This window comes from Chamaea fasciata, unplaced genomic scaffold (genome assembly GCF_029207755.1).
Source record: "Chamaea fasciata isolate MVZ Bird 193981 ecotype frontalis unplaced genomic scaffold, bChaFas1.0.hap1 SCAF_16, whole genome shotgun sequence".
Lineage (NCBI taxonomy): Eukaryota > Metazoa > Chordata > Aves > Passeriformes > Sylviidae > Chamaea > Chamaea fasciata.
This window is the reverse complement of record NW_027094101.1, coordinates 13520801-13538178: the sequence shown is the minus strand read 5'-3', so window position 1 is coordinate 13538178 and position 17378 is coordinate 13520801. Positions and strand designations below refer to the sequence as shown.

General features: G+C 45.0%; 1 protein-coding gene across 10 annotated transcripts in view; it reads left to right on the top strand.

Annotated features, from left to right (window-relative positions):
• The first annotated feature begins 412 nt into the window (after window positions 1–412).
• NPRL3 (NPR3 like, GATOR1 complex subunit) overlaps window positions 413–17378 on the top strand; it is a 41825-nt gene continuing 24859 nt past the window's right edge. The window contains exons 1-7 of one of the 10 annotated variants that reach the window (XM_066197792.1): window positions 413–547; window positions 1725–1794; window positions 6740–6778; window positions 10155–10284; window positions 13482–13556; window positions 15623–15776; window positions 16591–16672. In XM_066197792.1, the coding sequence (XP_066053889.1) occupies window positions 430–547; window positions 1725–1794; window positions 6740–6778; window positions 10155–10284; window positions 13482–13556; window positions 15623–15776; window positions 16591–16672 (668 nt within the window). In that variant the 5' untranslated portion in view covers window positions 413–429. Of the gene's footprint in view, window positions 548–1665; window positions 1795–6096; window positions 6398–6739; window positions 6779–6841; window positions 7144–10154; window positions 10285–13481; window positions 13557–15083; window positions 15414–15622; window positions 15777–16590; window positions 16673–17378 lie in introns of those variants that run through there. The other 9 variants (XM_066197801.1, XM_066197802.1, XM_066197793.1 and 6 more) reach the window with 9 other exon arrangements.

Genomic DNA, 17378 nt, shown 5'->3' with positions numbered 1-17378 from the left:
TCAGAACCGGGGGCATTGGGCTGTCCTGGGAAACGGGGCTGTGTGTGAAGTGGTGGTCTGAACTGGGGACACTGGGCTATACTGGGAACGTGGCTGCCTGTGAGGTGCTGGTCATAACTGGGGATGTGGCGGTGTGGGGGCGTAAGATGCTGCTCAGAACCGGGGGCACTTGCCTATGTTGGGGATGGGGCCGTGTGTGAGGTGCTGGTCGAACTGGGGGCACTGGGCTATACTGGGAACGGGCCATGGAGGTATGAGATGCTGGTCAGAACTGGGGGCATTGGGCTGCACTGGGCACGGGCCGTGAGGCGGCGGCCCCGGCCGCGCTGTCCCCGGCGGGCGCCGATAGCGGCGGCAGCGCCGTGTGCCGGCGGAAGCGGAAGGCGCGGCGGCCGGGCCTTTCCTGCGGGAAGCCCGAGCCGAGCCGGCATGGGCGAGAGCACCAGCCCCATCAGTGTGATCCTGGTGAGCTCGGGCAGCCGCGGCAACAAGCTGCTGTTCCGCTTCCCGTTCCAGCGCGGCGCCGAGCACCCCGCCGCGCAGGACAGTAAGTGCCGACGCCGGGAGCTGCGGCTGCCCCGCGCCCGCAGCAGCCTCCGCCGGGGCCTGGCATCCTCCCGTGGCGGGCGGGTACCCCACACGGACCCCTCACACCCCCGTCACACTGTCCACGGGGGCCTGGCACCGCTCACGCTGCCTCTGGGTACCTGGCACTCCGCACCCCTCCCGCTGTGTGGGTACCTGTCACCCCTCACACACACCCCTCACACTGTCTGTGGGTACCTGTCACCCCTCACAACTCCCCATGGGACTCTGCACCTCTCAACCCTTGCCTTGGAGTTTCCCTCACTCCCCCCAGGTGCCCTGGGGACCGCTCCCATCCCAGGTCAGTTGAACCACATTAGTGCCAGGTGTCATTATCCACCTGATGCCTTACTGCTGTCCCCAGGGCAGGTGAATCCTGTGGGATTTGGGAGCTGCAGGGGAAGGAGGAGGCAGGATTAGAAGGAAGGCGCTGATTTGGAGGAAGGGATTCAGTAAACACTATAAGCTTTAACCAGTAATGGGTGGAAATTATGAAACTTTAGTCTGTGGTCTTGAATAGTGTGCTGGGGTGGTTTAATTTCTCCTGGAAAGCAGGACCATGGGACTATTCATATGCCAGCGCTGGTTGCATCTCTTCCTTTGAGGCACATGATCTGGGACAGTGCCTGTGGCTGGATTAGGACCAGTATCAGTGCAGGGCCTAAAGGTGCTGTGGGGTGATGAGGCTGTGTGATTTGTGTTGTGTGCTAATGGCTGTGTGTCAGGAGGAGTTTCACTGCACTGCTTAGGTTATGAGTCAGTTTATGATGAGAGAATCCTCGCTAATTCCCTTTCCATTTTTATAGGTCAAATCTGAGATTTTTCTTTTTTCCTGACTCTTTCCCTGTCACCCCCCTCCCGCTTTTTGTTGGTAAAGGATTTCCCTTCCTGTGACTATGGGAGCATTATAATTGTCCCAAAACCTTAGCAATAAGGAGGGAAATTGCATTGGTCAGAATTTAGCTTTTCGCCCTTGAACTGCAAACTGTTACCTGTGTTGATTTCTGTGAATATTTCACTTTCTTCTCTTCATTCCCTGAAGGATAAAATTTTTATTCTATTTTTTTACCTTCTTTTGAGTGAGAATAGAAAAACACGCAAACACACGTTAAGCAGATTGTTCCCGTTCTTTGCCTCAGACAAACCAAGGAGTCGATATGCTGTGAATGGCTCTGGTGACACCACAGAAGATCAAGATGGGGATTCCAGGTAGGAGGGAAAATATTTCTTCTGGCCTAACAGGTTGAAATGGGGGAGAGACAGCCTCCTGCTCTCTTGCCTCCTAGTTCCTGGGCACGTCCTCTTGGACTGTATAGAAGACAGCTTGGCAAAAAAATGCTTTAATATCAAGTTATGAGCAACTTAGTGCTTAGTGAAGAGGACTGTCTCACGAGGCAATGCTGCTGAATCTGTTGTTTTCTGGGCAAGGTATAGGTCAGCTATTCTGTGCTCATTAGAAAGGCAATATTGCCCTTTCAAAACTAGGAGTATTAATCCTTTGCGAAATTCCACTTTTCTTTTCCTGCCTTTTTCTAACTGGATATATTTTTCAATTGCCTCAACTTCTTCCCTAGCTGATGTAATGGTCCTATGGAATCGCTGTGCACTAATGAATAACTAATTTTGTTTCTCCAGACAGAGCTGCTGTTGTGTCAGTGGAGTGACACAGTGGCTCAAAAGGAAAGAGACTTGAAGAGTGCTTTTTAAGTGCAGGAAATCAGAGGGTAACAAACGCACTGAAAATAGCTGATGTGGTGTTCAGCATGTGTGTGTGTATGGATGGACCCTCTAATTAGTTTTTGCTGAGCATTTGAAATCTGCTGCATAGTTCTTAATTTATCACTACTAGATACGAGAGAAATCTGGGAGAGAAAAAGTTTTTTTGTCTGTTGGCACATAGTTCACTTGCAGATCTTTTTTGTGATATGTATTTTAATCTCCAGTATTAATAAAAAAGAGGTTGTTGCTACTCTTTTATAAGAGTATTAAGGAAGTAATCATCACTTTCCTCCCCCCCCAAAAAATATGTAAGGCTGTTGTTAACTTTATGATAGAGAACGGTTTAGCTGAAATTAAAATCACCCACATGACTATAAACATCATCTGTTAATTTGGTTTTCCAGGACTGGGATCTTACAAAAACACATTTTGCCTGAGGTCATTTGTATCTCCTGCCTCTTCTGATGCCTTTGAAACCTTCAAATGCAACCTTTGGTTGTGTGTCCAGTGAGTGCAGTATGGACAGGGCACAGCTCCAGGGGGAGCAAACCATTTGTATGTCTGGGAACTGGTGGCTGGCTTTTCAGTCACTGGGCTGTGGATGGCAGGAGGGCTCAGTGCACACATCTGCTGGTAATCCCAGAGGTTTTGTTGGTGACTGTTCAAACCTCTGGCTCTAGAGTTTCTCTGGATAGATTAAGAAGGTGTTGGAATAACACCAACTTCTGTCTGACACTGGTTCCTGTTGCCCCTGCCACTTTGGTAGGTTGGACAAAGCGCTTAATCTGTGGCTGTGTTTATTGTATGTTGCCTGTGTTGCTGAATTAGTGTGAGACAAGATGTAGTTGCTGCAGTCATGTAGGAAAAGCTTTTTGTCATTTCAAATGATGGCCAGGTGAGAAAACTGCTGTTGTTTTCCTGAAACAGGTTTTTAAATTGAATGTGCTGGCATGTAATCTACACTAAACAAGTATTTAGATTGTTTCATTGTAGGGATGTCCAGAACACTGGGCATGAAAGTTCTTGCTTTATCTCCTGGTCAGGTATTTGTTACTAATAAAAGATTTTTTTCAGATCTGTCTATATCTCTCATGCATATGAAAGGGAAATAGAAGAGCAGCAGCATTTCTGTTGCTCTGGAAGTTTATTTCTAATAGATGCTGGATATTGGAGTCCAGCACACTGCTAGTACTGCTTACATGGCTGGGCATCTGCTTTCTGAAATTCAAAGTCCCTTTCAAAATTATGTTTGTTTCCAGTTTGATTATTGAAAGCTTTTTCTCAACAGGAGTGTAATCATCACTTTTAAGTCCCCTGCATCCCACACAACTGATGTAGCAGTTAAATGTGTCCTCTTCAGTGGTACCTGCTAGTAGAAGAAAATGCTGATGCTCTTTATATACTGAGTGCTGTTAATTTAAATTAGACAAGGGGAGCTTTGTTGGCAAAGTTTGTATTTTTCACTGACTGATACAGGTGGAAAAAAATGCGAGTTTTAAGTACACAGATGCTTCTTCCAGCAGAAGACTAAAAGGCATCTTCAAAACTGTGCAACAGATTGCTCCAACTTTGATTTGTATCAGGCAATTTTAGAAGTAACAGAAGTTGGTGCCTTGGAATAGAAGAGATTCTAAGGGGAGAGTGGAGGCAGAAAAGTGCAGATCCCCTGGAGGGAGGGAGATGCACCTGCTTTGTAAGCTGGGAAAGGAAAGGAGTTTAACTTTCATATGGCTTGAAACCAATATCATCATTGATTTTTTTCCTCACCAGCGTTATGAATTTTTTCTTCAGTCTCTGTGTTTCCATTGAAGATCAAGTTGTAGAGACCAGGAATGGAGCAACTGGTTTTGTGAGAGCCATTCCTTCAGTGGCAGCTCCATCCCTGTAAGATCCTTCTCCTGCAGTGCAGCAGTTCCCTTCCTGGACACTCGATGCACTCAGTCCATGGGGAGAGTTCATCAGCATGAAGTCCAGTCTGTTTTCTAGTGGTGACGATTTTCTGTCTGGAATTTTCCACAATAAAAGTAATTTATGAAGTGGTTTTGTACTATTTTTGGAAGACTTCATTGAGGAAGAGTTGGAAAAAGGTTCCTTTCAATCCCAGGGTGTCAGTAGCACCCAGGGGTGTTTTTGGTGGCGCAAATTGAGGCTGTGGAGTGGGCAGACTGGTAGTTTGAGTTGATGGTGTATGACACATTCAATGATGTTGTAGGGTTGGGTTTTTCCCACTGCACACTCAGTACAAAGGTTATTTCAGATTTATCTTGTAGCTGCAGTAGTTCCTAAGAGAAGAGGGTTGGAGTCACCCTTTTTTAAACTGGATGGCTGTCTTTAATTTTTTAGCAATTTAGCACAAATTCTGTCCTAGGTAAGATTTACTGTTGCTTTTTCCCCTGAGCTATTGGAACCCAGATCAGTTACTTTGGAGCTGACCTTTCCTAGAGCAGTTGAGGTACATGTATTTCTTAATGCTCTCAGGAAGGACGAAATCACATCAGTTTAGGTGCCTTACCTCCATTTCCATGTAACATATTTGTATAGATAATTGGACTTCTTTTAGCCTCCAGGCTCAATTTTCTGGTCATTGTTACACTTTTTGGTTGTTTTTCTTTTTTAATAGACAATGGCAGCCTATTCATGATAATCCTTCCTCCAGGTTACTGGGGTGTGTTTGCTTGTATTAATTTCTGCTCAACAGAGCTGTGTTTGGATCCTCAGAATACATATTTACTTCCTGCTGAAAGCAAGTTGAGCAGCAAAAGTGTTTGAGGTGTGTTGATGGTGGCCATGCTACAGAAAGGTATTTAGAAGACTGTCACTGTCAAAACAAATTGCTTGTCAAATGTCTCTCTTTGTTGGCTTATTCTCAGCCTTTCATCATCTGCACTTTTCAAAAACATCCTTCAGTTTCTGAGTGTTTTACCAGGAATACACCCCCTCCCAGTGTTCATGGAGATGCCTGCCAGTCTTTTTTCTTTCCCCTAAAAAACATGAGGCAATCACTTCTTTGAAGCCATAAGATAATGCTGTGTTAAATTGGTTTGAATTAGTACTTTTTGTAGTTTTTCTGAAGGTGGTATAGCCAGCAAGCAAATATTCTAATGAGGAGGCCCATATAGTAACATATGGTACAGCAGACTTTGCATTTTTGGTAGCAGAGCTGACTAACAGAAGGAGTTTTAGCAAATTTAGCAAACGCTTCTGTTACAAAAAACCCAAGTCGCTGACAAACAAGGATTTGAATGTCCCTTTCTAACCAACAGTAGTTCTCCTGTGATAACATTTGTTTCCTCTGTCCCTCTTTCACTGGGCTCCAGTGTTCGTGTATTTGTTCTGAAAGGGTTCCTTTCTGTAAGCCTGTGCTTTTCCATTCATCAGCCCATTCCTTGAAACACCCTTCCTGTAATATCACCCCATTGTGTAGTTTGTCATTTAGGTTCTCTTTTCAATGTGACTGGCAGAAATCCGCTGTGTTCCATTATTAATTAATTGTTGGAGGTTTCCAGTTTCCCCTTTCTCAGGTGGGATAGTGTAAAGCTTTTATCAGATTCATTTTTCAGTACATTTATGAAGTTGTTTCAGGAAACAAGTCTTTTCTAAATCTTCACTGGGGGAAAATGTGGCAGTTGGCTGTTAAAATGGAAGCAGGTGTTTCTGATAAAAAAGTGCTGGCAGAGTCCTGCTCTGTGCACCTGTTGTAAAGAATGGTTCAGGATTCTTTGCCTGGAAAGCTTTGTCAGCCGCCACTTCCTAAGTTGTGCTTATTGCCTGTGGCACAGAGAGGAGCAGAGAAGGACTTCATGTGTGTGCTGTGAGCCTGGCCAGCCTTGTGCCTGCTGTGTGCATGCTCGCAGGAGCCGTGCTGGCTGTGTGTGCCAGGCCCTTCACACAATCCTGCAGCAATAAACACCTGGCATCCTCTTTTCCGAAGTCTTGTGGGTATGGAAGCACTGGAACCAGCTGGGAAAAGTTGTGGGTCATTTGGGGCTGCATGGGAGGTTCTTTGGTGGAAATGGTCGTAGTAATCCAGGAAGGAAACTGAGGTTTAGGATCTGCTCTAAATCAGGCTGAAACCTCTTCTGTTTCTCTTAAGGTAAGCATGAATTTAAAAATGCCATGGAAATCAGCTCCATAAATGCTGTGTACTGTGGGAAAACGCCACATGGCAGCAGCCACTGCTAGTGCAAGGACTAAATTACCTTAGCCTGGTTTCTCCATGTTGTCATACACCCCGCAATATATCCCTGGAATTCACCTTCCATTAACTTTTGACTCTCCTCAACAGTTATATTTCCTTTACGGGAGTTTAACTCTTAAGAGTTCATCCTAGTTTTTAATATTATCTTTTTTCTTTCTTTTGTATTTTGTGTACTTGCCTCGTTTATTTTCTTTTGTTGTGTTTTGTTTTGTGTTTATGGCCATGTTCCCATTTCAGAGACCAATGTCCTCTAACTGATGAGCAATTGGTTTCAGGGTAAGACCAAACGTTCTAAACAATCACCTTTGTCTAGAATGGCTTTCTTTTCTCACCATCCTTTTAATTGTGCTTTTGTTTCTGGTTTCTGTTTTACACTGAATGATGAGAAAATTATATGCTAAATCACAGTGTCTGTAGGAAATGTATTGCTAAAGGTTTGTGCCAGGATAATTACCAAGATCCTACTAACATTTCTGTGCTTCCTATAGGGAATCCAGAATGGGTGTGGCATTGTCCCTTCTATGAACTGGGAAAAACTGGGAGGCTCTGGGAGTGCAACAAGTGTAGCCTTGGCATTGTAGTTACTCCAACAACTTAATCGAATTGTTTTCTGAGGAGAAATGACTTGAAAGTACAGATCAGTGAGTAAACTATTTAATCCCAGGGTAATGGTGGAGAGCTCTTTAGACAACCCAGGTTTGAGCAGCTCTGCTGGTTGCTTGTTCTTTGGTGCCCCACTCAGCTAAGTGGGGTGATTACACATGTAGAGGGAGAAGTGCTTAACTCAGGCCCCCAAAAGGAAAAAATAATGCATCCCTAGTCCCTGCTTAACATAAACCTCACCTACATACTCAGATCCTGTTCTAAACTACTTCAGTGAAAAATTCTTTATGAAAACCTTGCTTTGAATTCCTGTTGCATATAAAAAGTTACGATCCGTTCTTGGAGGAAAGAAAAAATTGTTTGAATCTTCCCCTCTTCTTTTCAGTGTGCTGTTGCTATGTTGTGCTCAGGAGAGGAGCGGTAGAATATTTTGGACAAATCAAAGCTTTTGTTTATTGTATTTTCTGCCTGCTGAATTCCTTAGTGCAGAAGAGGTTTGCTTCTCCCTGGAACTCACAATGCTCAGACTAATCTCATAAAAGGAGAAGGGTTGCTGCCCAACTGCAAAACCTAATCTGCTTCTAACAAGCTCTTGGGCTCTGAGAAGTCAGTGGTTTTAGGTCATCCTAACGCACCCCAAAGATGGAAAAATGTGTATTGAAATATTTAAAGTGTTAGTTTCTAAGATGAGGTGATGAATTGAAGTAATGGGAATAACACATCTGCTGTTCCTTGATTTCCGTATTGTCCTGAGGCCTAAGAAATGTCACAATTATGTAGAGCACTGGAGGTTAAAAAAACCCAGACAGCAAAACTATAAATCCAGGCTGTCAGAGGAGGAGAATGGGGCTGGAGTCCAGGTGACTCCTGGGAGAGCCTGTGGTGTTAGGAGGTGAACCTGTGTCAGGATTATCTGTCCCTGAGCATGTCCTCTGGCTGCAATTCCAGTACACTTCCAGACAGAGAAGACCTTACTGGTGAGCAGATCCTGAGGACTTTCCAAAATCAGCCTTTTAATCTCTTCCTCCCCAAAGAGCCACATGCAAGGTAGGGCAGGCAGGGCTGTTGGTGTCAAGAGCTCTCCTGGGAGACTGCCGAATTCCCACCTTTAGCACCACATTTATCTGTTAAAGGATCTGCTGGTGTAATTTTGTGGGAGTTCTCAGAATGATCAGTTTATCAGCTCCCAGGTATCCTTTGCCAAGGCTGGAGGAGGGAAGGGTAACTAATTTCTTACCAGGAAGCCGACATTTTCTAATTTGCCCTCCTTCTCCCTTCACCCCCCAAAACATATGCTCCTTTTGGATCCACTGCTGTTCCCATCTTCCTGGCTCCATGACGAGCCTATTAACAGGGCAAAAAGAGGAGGAGAAGCTCACTGCTGTCATGGTGACTTTTTTTTTTTTCCTATTTTGAATGTGATCTCCAGGGACTGTCAGTCCAGGTCCTGTTCCAGGTTGCTTTGCCCTTTCCTCCCAAACTTCCCAAGTTGTGCAGCCCAGTGGCTGAGGACCATGGGCTCAGTGGCCCCAGGAGTCTCTGGCTTGTCTCTGCTTGCCCTTAGCTTGGAGTAGAGCAGTCAGGGATTTGGGGGTTTGCACACAGCTGCTCCTTCCATAAACCAAACATATAAGCAGCAGTGCTGTGGTCAGGGTGACCTGTTTGTACAAGCCTCAGGGGCTTTGGCAGTTTGGACCTGTGTGGGCCTTCATCTCCAGTATTTGTAAATAAAAGAAATTCCCCGTGTCCTTGAGCGCATTTGTCTTAATTTCTGTAGTAGTCCATGACTCAGAGGGAAGCAGGACTAAGGTACATTAATTGCTTCTCTGGGCATGGAGGTCTCACTTGTGGCCAAGAGATAAGGTGAGCACAGCACACACCCATGCCTGCCCTCCTCTCTGAGTGATACTGGGTTATCTGGGATACCTGCCTGCTGTAGGGGGATGGTCTGGCAGGGGCACACATCCCTGAGTGTAAATACAGAAAACGAAGTAAACATTTTCAGTCTTAAAACCAGCTCTCATCAGAAAGTGGTTTGAAATTCATTTGGTTGAATAGGAGCCTCTGGGAAATCAGATGAGGAGAGAACTTGTTAAAAAGAAGCCTTGCACTGCTCCTGTTCTAGAGCAACAAGTTTACTCTAGCATCTGAGGCCCTCTTCACTGTGGGTTTGGGCTTCTCTGTCCCAGGGGACACCTTGAAGAAAACAAGTGTTGGTAGAGACCAGACCAATGTTGTGAGGCCATTGCAGAGAGCAGTTGTGGAATTCCTCCCTTGTCACTCTGGATTTTTAGCTGGTTGTGCAGCAGTGGCTGTGATTCGTAGGGCAGACCCCTTGTAGATACTTGCCCTCCTGTCTCAGAGCTGCTGCCTTGCCCCCACCAATCCAGAGCAATGCAGTAACCCCATGGCTGGGCACTGGGAAGGGCCTGCCCTGTTATGAATGTGATTTATCAAATGAGAAAGCCCAGGTGAGGCCCAGCAGCTCTTGGAAGGTGCCAGTGGTCTGCTGAGCACAGGTTGAGATGTGTTAAGTGAGGAACTTGGAATGTCACTGACAAGCTTTGGGAAAGGAAGGACGAGCATTGGCTGTGTTTCTTCTAATTGAATCAGCTTTTTCTTGCCCCTCTGCCATACTGGGTGGCTTAAAGATCTCTGTTGTGCTTGAGTGACAGGCTGTGTCAATATGTAGTTGCTTAGTAAGTTCATTAACCTGCAGCTAAATCCAGGCAATGGCTAACTCCAGCTGTTTTTATATTTAAGCAAACTGCATCTAATCTTTTCAATGTATTTTGCTGAGCATGTAATTAAATGAGCATGACCCTGCAGTCTTTGTTGTGAATGCTTCCTGTTTTATAATTGTGATGATCTGAGGGATGTAATTTAGGGGTCCTTAATTTTACATAATTGGTGCTACTCCAGGTACAGCAATCTAGTCACAATTTACAATGCCTTAAAAATTGAGGAGTTAAGTATGTCTGTATTTGGAGGAACATTTTGGGGATGGGCTATTTGAAAACTGTATTAACTTCTGTTTCTGCTCTTCAAGGTTTTCGGATGTCATCCTGGCAACAATTTTGGCTACCAAGTCAGATATGTGTGGCAAAAAGTTTGAATTGAAGATTGATAATGTTCGCTTTGTTGGCCATCCCACATTGCTGCAGCATGCCCTCGGGCAGGTACGGTATGAGATCCCCTCTGGGGACCTGCCTTCTTCACCAACTGCCTGGCTTTAGTGAGAAGACCTGGAATTCACAACGTGCATGTTGGCTGTTGATCCTGGTTTTACTTTCCTTTACTTCTGAGTCAGTGGAGTGAGTGGCAAACTGAGGGAGCTGTCAGTGATCACAGAAACTCTTCTGGTTACTGTAGGGAAGCAGTGTGAGTAAAAAGAAGCAAAACTGGCACTCCAGCTCAAAAAGCTGTTTCTCGCTATTTTAGTTACTGCAAGTTAGCTTTTAGCACCTCTAATTAGTGTGGCAGTTAAAAAAACACCACCAGAAACCTTCACAAATGCTAAAAGCTTCGTCAGCCTTGTTTGGCTTTTAACTTTTCCTGAGGGTGAAGATGATCCACAAGACTTAGATGGAGTATGTAGGATGTTGAAAGAGGTCTGAAATTTTCTTGTGGACCAAGTCAGGCTGCTGGTTGCATCGAGACCTTCTTCCATGGCCTTAGTTTAGGTGCTTAGAATGAGAGCAGTTTGCTACCTGGGCTATGTAAAAGGCCCTGCTTAAATCCAGGGAGGAATTCACGTACTTCTGTGTTCCAAATATTCCCTGTCCTGTTCCCTCTTCCTGATCAACTGTAGGAATGACCTAGGCTTTGGTAATTTCTGCATCCAACACTGATCGCTGTCACTGAACTGCTTTGGTCTCATTTTTCATCGAATTTGCTAAGTCATTCCTTTTTTCAGGGGAAAAAAGAAGTCTGCTTGCCAATTCTATCCTGCTTTGTAGCTATAATTAGAGGTGGAAACAGCTTGTTGGTAGCTGCTGCTTGATATTTAGAGGACCAGACTGCTTTAATCCCAGCGAGGAGCTGGCCTAAAGCATCAAAAGATGCTACTTTGGGGACTCAGATGTGAGTCCACAGGAAATGTCATGGAGGATCACCAAGACTCAGTCCTGAAAAGGTTAAACTGTCTTGGAAGACAGGATTTAAGTGTACCCAAGCTGTGCAAATCCATCAGCAGCCCCAGACAAGGCAAGTGGTGAACCAGGCCCAGGGGCTATATTGGGACCCCAGCCAGGAGCAGAAGACAGGACAAGGGTGGGTTGTACTTGACCAAGGGTCTGTCCAGGAGTCAGGCACAGATCCAAGGTCCATCCTGGAGACAGGCGCAGCTCCAGGCCCTGGGCTGAGCTTAACTGGGGCTCCCAGGTCATGGACTAGGGACTGTGTGTGTGGGAACCCAGCTGGGACTGGCCAGGGCCATTAAATGCCCTCAAGGCTCTGACAGCAGTGGTCTGTTCTCCCTCAGTTAATTTTCCTTTGTTTTACTAATCTTGTCTGAAAGGTCCAACTTCCTAAATGTGCTGTAAACGAGGTTGAAAACTTGTTATTTGCATTTTTTTCACCACTTATTATTGTACATTCTTTCCAGTCAGTCTAATCCTAATTGCATGGAATGTCGCTTCATTTCCATTTGTCTAAATAAAATTGCTTCTGAGCAAATAAAGTTGTAAAGAGCTGCAAACACTTTTTTTTGTTACTTCTGAAGGATCTTCTTCTCGGGTGTGTCTTATCACCCCAGGAGGCACCCCAGAACTTTGTAGAGTCCAGAATCTTTTAGACATGGCAGCCATCTCTGCTGGTTTGTGTCAGTCTAAGTCTGGGACCCTCCTGCGGTTTGGAGGAAGCCAGATGGAGCTGCTTTTCTGTGGAGCTCAGGCAGTGTCTGGAGTAACTCAGCAGCCTCTGCTTTGCATTTCCTCAGCATTCATACTGCAGTAAATTAATCCACAGGACAGCTCAGCAAATTCTTGCTCTGATGAGATTCAGAAGTTACATGAGCACAAACATTTAATCCTGTGGGTCAGATTGCTTTTTATGTAGTAATGTTCTGAATTCTTCAAATTCCTTCAGCATTTTCTTTGCCAGCTCAGTCTTCTGTTTTTCTGAACATGAAGTGATACGAAATCTAGCCTGCATCCCAACTGATGTTAGTGGTGGTAGTTTCTCTGATTTTAAGGAAAGAACAGGATCAGTCCTTACACTTGGATATTCGCAAGACATCCTGGAACCTGTAACTCCAGAACAGATAAATGCATTAACCTGCCTTTACCTCTCTCCCATCACTGCCTTTCTGACAGAATGTCATTTTCACTTTAGGAAAGAAAAACAAAACAAAACAAAAAACAAAACCAACAGAAATATGTATCACCTCTTAGTTTTCTAAATTTTGAGACTCCTGAGTGAAAGCAGTCAGATTTTGGAGTTCAGTACTGAGCAGTTCACTGCTGGTGCTTGGAGCCTGTGAGGGAGGGCAGATGCTGCTCTGTGTTTGCCCTGGCTCAGGTGCTGCACATACTTTGGATTGAGACCAGCTATTGTTTAGCCTGGCAGGTTCCAGCTGTTTGCACTTGGGATTGGGTGGGTGTTGAGCAGGGAGCTGCAGAGGAGGTGGGAATATCCTCTGCATTTTGTGCTCCATCTTGTGGCCACACGTGCTCCCTTTGGAGTTCTTGGTCTGGCTGTGCACATTCCACTTGCTCATCTCAGCTCCAGCTGTTTCTTCTAACTGGAAAGTTTGAATCTGCCTTAGGGATGGAGCTCTCTGCTACAACGAGAATAGAGGGGCTGGATAATGTGTTTGAAATCCTGCAGGAAGGGAAAAATTAAAACTTTTATTTTAGTACTGCTGTTCTAGAGCATATCTCGTCTGATAAAAGCAGCAGCTTGTAACAGGATGCAATTTGAATGGGGATTTTGGGGAAGGAAGGAATAGCTGTGGCCTGAGATGAGAAATCTGAGGAATTCTGTTGACAGTGTATGCTAAAATACATCTGACAGTTGTGATAAAAAATTTAAACCTAAGGTCCCTAATGATGCTAAATGTAATAAGAAAGACATGAAGTAAGAGTGCTCTCTTACTGACACTCATTTCCATGCTTGTGACCAAAAGGCTTTGGTTTAAGTCTTCACAGCTCCTTGGCAGAGTCAGTGTTGTAGAATAACTGGCAATCCAATGAAAACAAAATCATAGTTCTATTTTCTGCAAGTCATATTTGATGTTATAAATTGATTTGCTTGCTCTCTTTTCTCAGCTTGTTACTTAACTAGGACTTTTTAATTTTTTTTAAAAATTACTTTTCCTTTGTTAATGTCTCCAACTGACACTAGCTGATGGAATTTTTTAAAAAATATTTTTCAGGTATCCAAAACTGACCCCTCACCCAAGAGAGAGATGCCCACCATGATTCTGTTCAATGTGGTGTTTGCACTGAGGGTAAGGACTGTCTCCATTCCATCTGACAGTAGGATGTGCCGTGGATGCATGAGAGAATGCAGTAGGCTCACACTCCAGGCTTGTTTTCTGATTAATGGCCAGTGTTTGAAAGCTGCCTCCTCTCAGCAGTGAGGTCACTGTAAAGGGAGAGTGCCAGGGAGCAGCAGCTGAGCAGCTAAATGAGAAGGTACAAGTGAAGAATAAAGAGGTTTCAATGCTCAGCAAAAACCTGGAACAAATACGTAGTTTCTGCCTGCAATTTTTTTCAGGCTTCCTCTATTAACTAGATGCTGGTGTTAAGGGTTCCTGGCTTGGCTAATTAGGTGTATAAAACCCAAGAAATTTCATTATGGTCAAGCATTACTTGATTTCTGAGCTCTGGCTTTCTTTTCCCAGTCCACAGGTTGTTTAAAAATAAAAGAGGGAGCTGGAATAGTCGTCTTTATGGAAGTGGTTGATTTTTGCTCGACTGGGAGTAATGTCATGATTTAAAAACCTCCAGCTTCCCCGCTTGTGAAAGGAACTTTTTTTCTTTCTAGTACTATTACTTTTCTTACCACTGGCTTTGCAGTGGTGACATGGACATGGCCCCAGCCTGCATGGCTTGTCCTCAGATGAGGAGCAAGGTTTCACACAAGACAATTACCTGAATCAAACAAGAAATTGTTTACAGAGCTCTGCTGGGAATCCAGTGTTCCTGTGCTTTAGGACACTCTTGGATCAGGGAGTGCTAAATTTGCAATGGAGGAGTTGATTTTAGATTTCACATGTTAAGAGATGTTGTTTTGGTGAATTGTTAAAGCCCTGTGCTTTGTTTGCAGGGAAGTGTGTGTAGATGCACCTCTGCTGTCACACACATTGATGCACACTGAGCCATGTGGCAGCAGAAGTGTTGGAACCAATGCTCTCTCATTCACAGTGAGGGCTAGCCCACATTTTTCTGGAGTCCAATTTCTAGTGCTTCTAGGAAAACTTGCTTTCTTTGCCCTTCTGCCAATGTGATGATACTGATGTAATTGTGTGTGTGTGATGCAGCACTAAATCCACTGGCCAGATGAGACACTCTTAGTTTGCAGGGAGCAGTCAGGTTTCTGGAAAGTGGTGGGCAAGAAGCAAGTGGAAATTTTTTCCTAGGATGGAGTAGTGCAGTGCAGGAGGTGGGTGGAGGCCCTCAGAGATAAAGATGAGTGTCCATCTGCAGTGGGCAGACAGAGCAGGCAAAGGCCCAAGTGTGATAATCAGCACTGATCCTGCTGTGTTTGAGCTTCAGGGCTACCAACGTGGCGTGACTCAGCAAGAACAGTGGAGTCAAAACTGATGAGTCATGGTTTGCTGTTTTCTGGGCCAAGTGGTCACTTGCCAGAACTTTAAATTCCTTTAAATGTCTTAACAAACATGAAGCAGCTGCTGACTCATGCTGGAGCTACTGAATTTCCCTCACTCCCCCCTCCCTTGGCAGCTGTACTGACGTGATAGATTTTTCCAGCACTTTCTTTCCGGGACTTTCATAAATGCTGTGTTAGTAATAAGCCATAGTTATGAATTTTTTGGGAGTGTACATCCAAATTAATTCAGATTTGGGATGAAAATGTTGGTCACGAGCAGTAGTTGTTCCCTAGTTACTGCCATGTCAGTGCATAGGACAAACACCAGCGTGGCAACAGGGAGTGAGTGCGACGTGTTAGAGGCACTGCAGCCCTTGTGCTGCCAGTGAGTTTAACCTGAACATTGGGATATTCTGCTTTGTCAAATAGTTTGACACTTTCTTGTCTAACTGTGTGGAGTTCTTCGCTCTCTGTTAGTAGAAGGCCCATGAACAACTCGAAAAACAAGCCGGATAGCAGTATCCTGCTCCAGGTGTGTTTGATGCACATAGACAAGCTTAGAAATCCAAATTGCATTTGGGCATCTCTGAGCTGCTTCTGCTTGATTGCCAGTAGAGAAAACTCTGCTCTTTTTCCAGTCGAGAGGCTGATTTTTGGTATCACTGGGAATCCGTTTGCCTGTTCCCCACCATGAGTGCAGCCCCCTGTGCCCGTGGCTCAGTGGCTCTCCTGTCCCCGCAGGCCAACGCGGACCCGTCGGTGATCAGCTGCCTGCACAACCTGTCCCGCAGGATCGCCATCGTGCTGCAGCACGAGGAGCGCCGCTGCCAGTACCTCACCCGCGAGGCCAAGCTCATCCTGGCCATCCAGGACGAGGTGTCTGCCATGTCAGAGAGTGAGTGCTTGCAGCAGCGGTGCCTCTGTCGGGGAGCACTCCCTCAGAGAGGTGTTGATTGTGCCTTCTTGCTTCTCTTGTGCCTGGGATCACTGTGGACAAGTTTTGGTGCTTTGTAGCATTTTCTGGCAGCTTTTCCCTGTGTTTTGCTTCAGTGAAGTTCACTATCCCTCTGCAGAGATGTGAGTTTTAGAGGTGAAGTAGTTTCTTTGCTTTTTTTGCTAGTTAAGTTCAACACAATCCCTGGAGACTGTGTGCTGAGTCCTCATGTTTGCCTCTCCCTGTCAGGCTGACATGGAAGAGCTCCTGTGGGGCGTGCTTCACTCAACCTAGAGCAAGTTTTGCATGCTTTAATGCTGTCTGCTGAGTCACCAGACTCCTTATGTGGAAGCTTTACTCTTACATGCTGTTACCTGGCTAGCAAACAGTTACTGAGTATTTTTATAGATTGTACTTGGAAAATGTGTTCTAACAATATGTACTATTTAAGGTGAACTCTTACAGTGATGCATCATCTTGCTGCAAGCATTAAAAATTAAAGCTAACATCTAGAAAAACAAAGCATTTAAAGTCATCATTTGTCAGATTTGGTTACATGTTCTTAACTGAGTTGAGGCTTAGCAGAAGTTGGCAATAATTCACTATTATTATCTTAATGTGTAAGTCGAGTTATTGTAAAAGCTTTGAAAGATAATTGTAGATAAAGACGATACAAATTCTGTCCCTAAGATACAGGTTGATACCCAGTGGGGGAAGAGGAAACTCTTTGCTTTGAGGTCAGTTATTTGCTTTCTTGTTTTCAATCTTTCCATAGCCACAGAAGGGCCCCAGTCACCTTTTCATCACATCCTACCCAAGTGCAAACTGGCCAGAGATCTCAAAGAGACATACGACAGGTAAGCTGGATTTTAGTCCTAGCTCACAATATGCTGTTTCTCACTGAAATCTCTTGGCTTTGTTCCTAAGGATATTAACCACTTCCTCATGCTGTTAATCATTGGGATTTGGGTTTTAAACCAGGCAGAGCAATGTGAAGCCTGTCAGTCAGGTGGAATGTTTGCAGAACTACTATCCTCATCATTACCTTCGTCTGTCTTTGGTATCTTGTTCTTAAAAGTTGGTGATGTCTGTCACAGCTTTAAGAATTATTTTCTTCTTCCTTAGCACAGGGGCACCTAATAAGAAGTAAACTGTAGAACTGACAGGTGTCATAACAGGGATAGCACAACACTGGGGAAGTGCTTTAAACCTGCAGCTAAGGGGAAAGTGCTGCAGGAGCACTGATGGCAAGTCAGGTACTGCCCTGGCCCCATTTGTGCATGTCTGGACAGCAAGTTTGGATGAGGTGCTGAGACTTCCAGCAGAATGGAAGGTGTAACATGCTGTTTCTTGACTGGATTAGAAGTTCTGGCAAAGGTTTCAAAGCAGCGTGGGGCTGGTGTTGCACTTGAGCAGGAGCCTGTGCCTGTCAGTGCTGCCTCCTGGGGCCCAGAGGCTCCTGCAGCCAGGAAATGTGCTTGGGGAAGGGCCTGGACAGAGGGACACAGAACCTCTGTGTGGGGGGGAAGATGCTGTGCCCCTTGCTTGGAGTGTTTGTCAGGG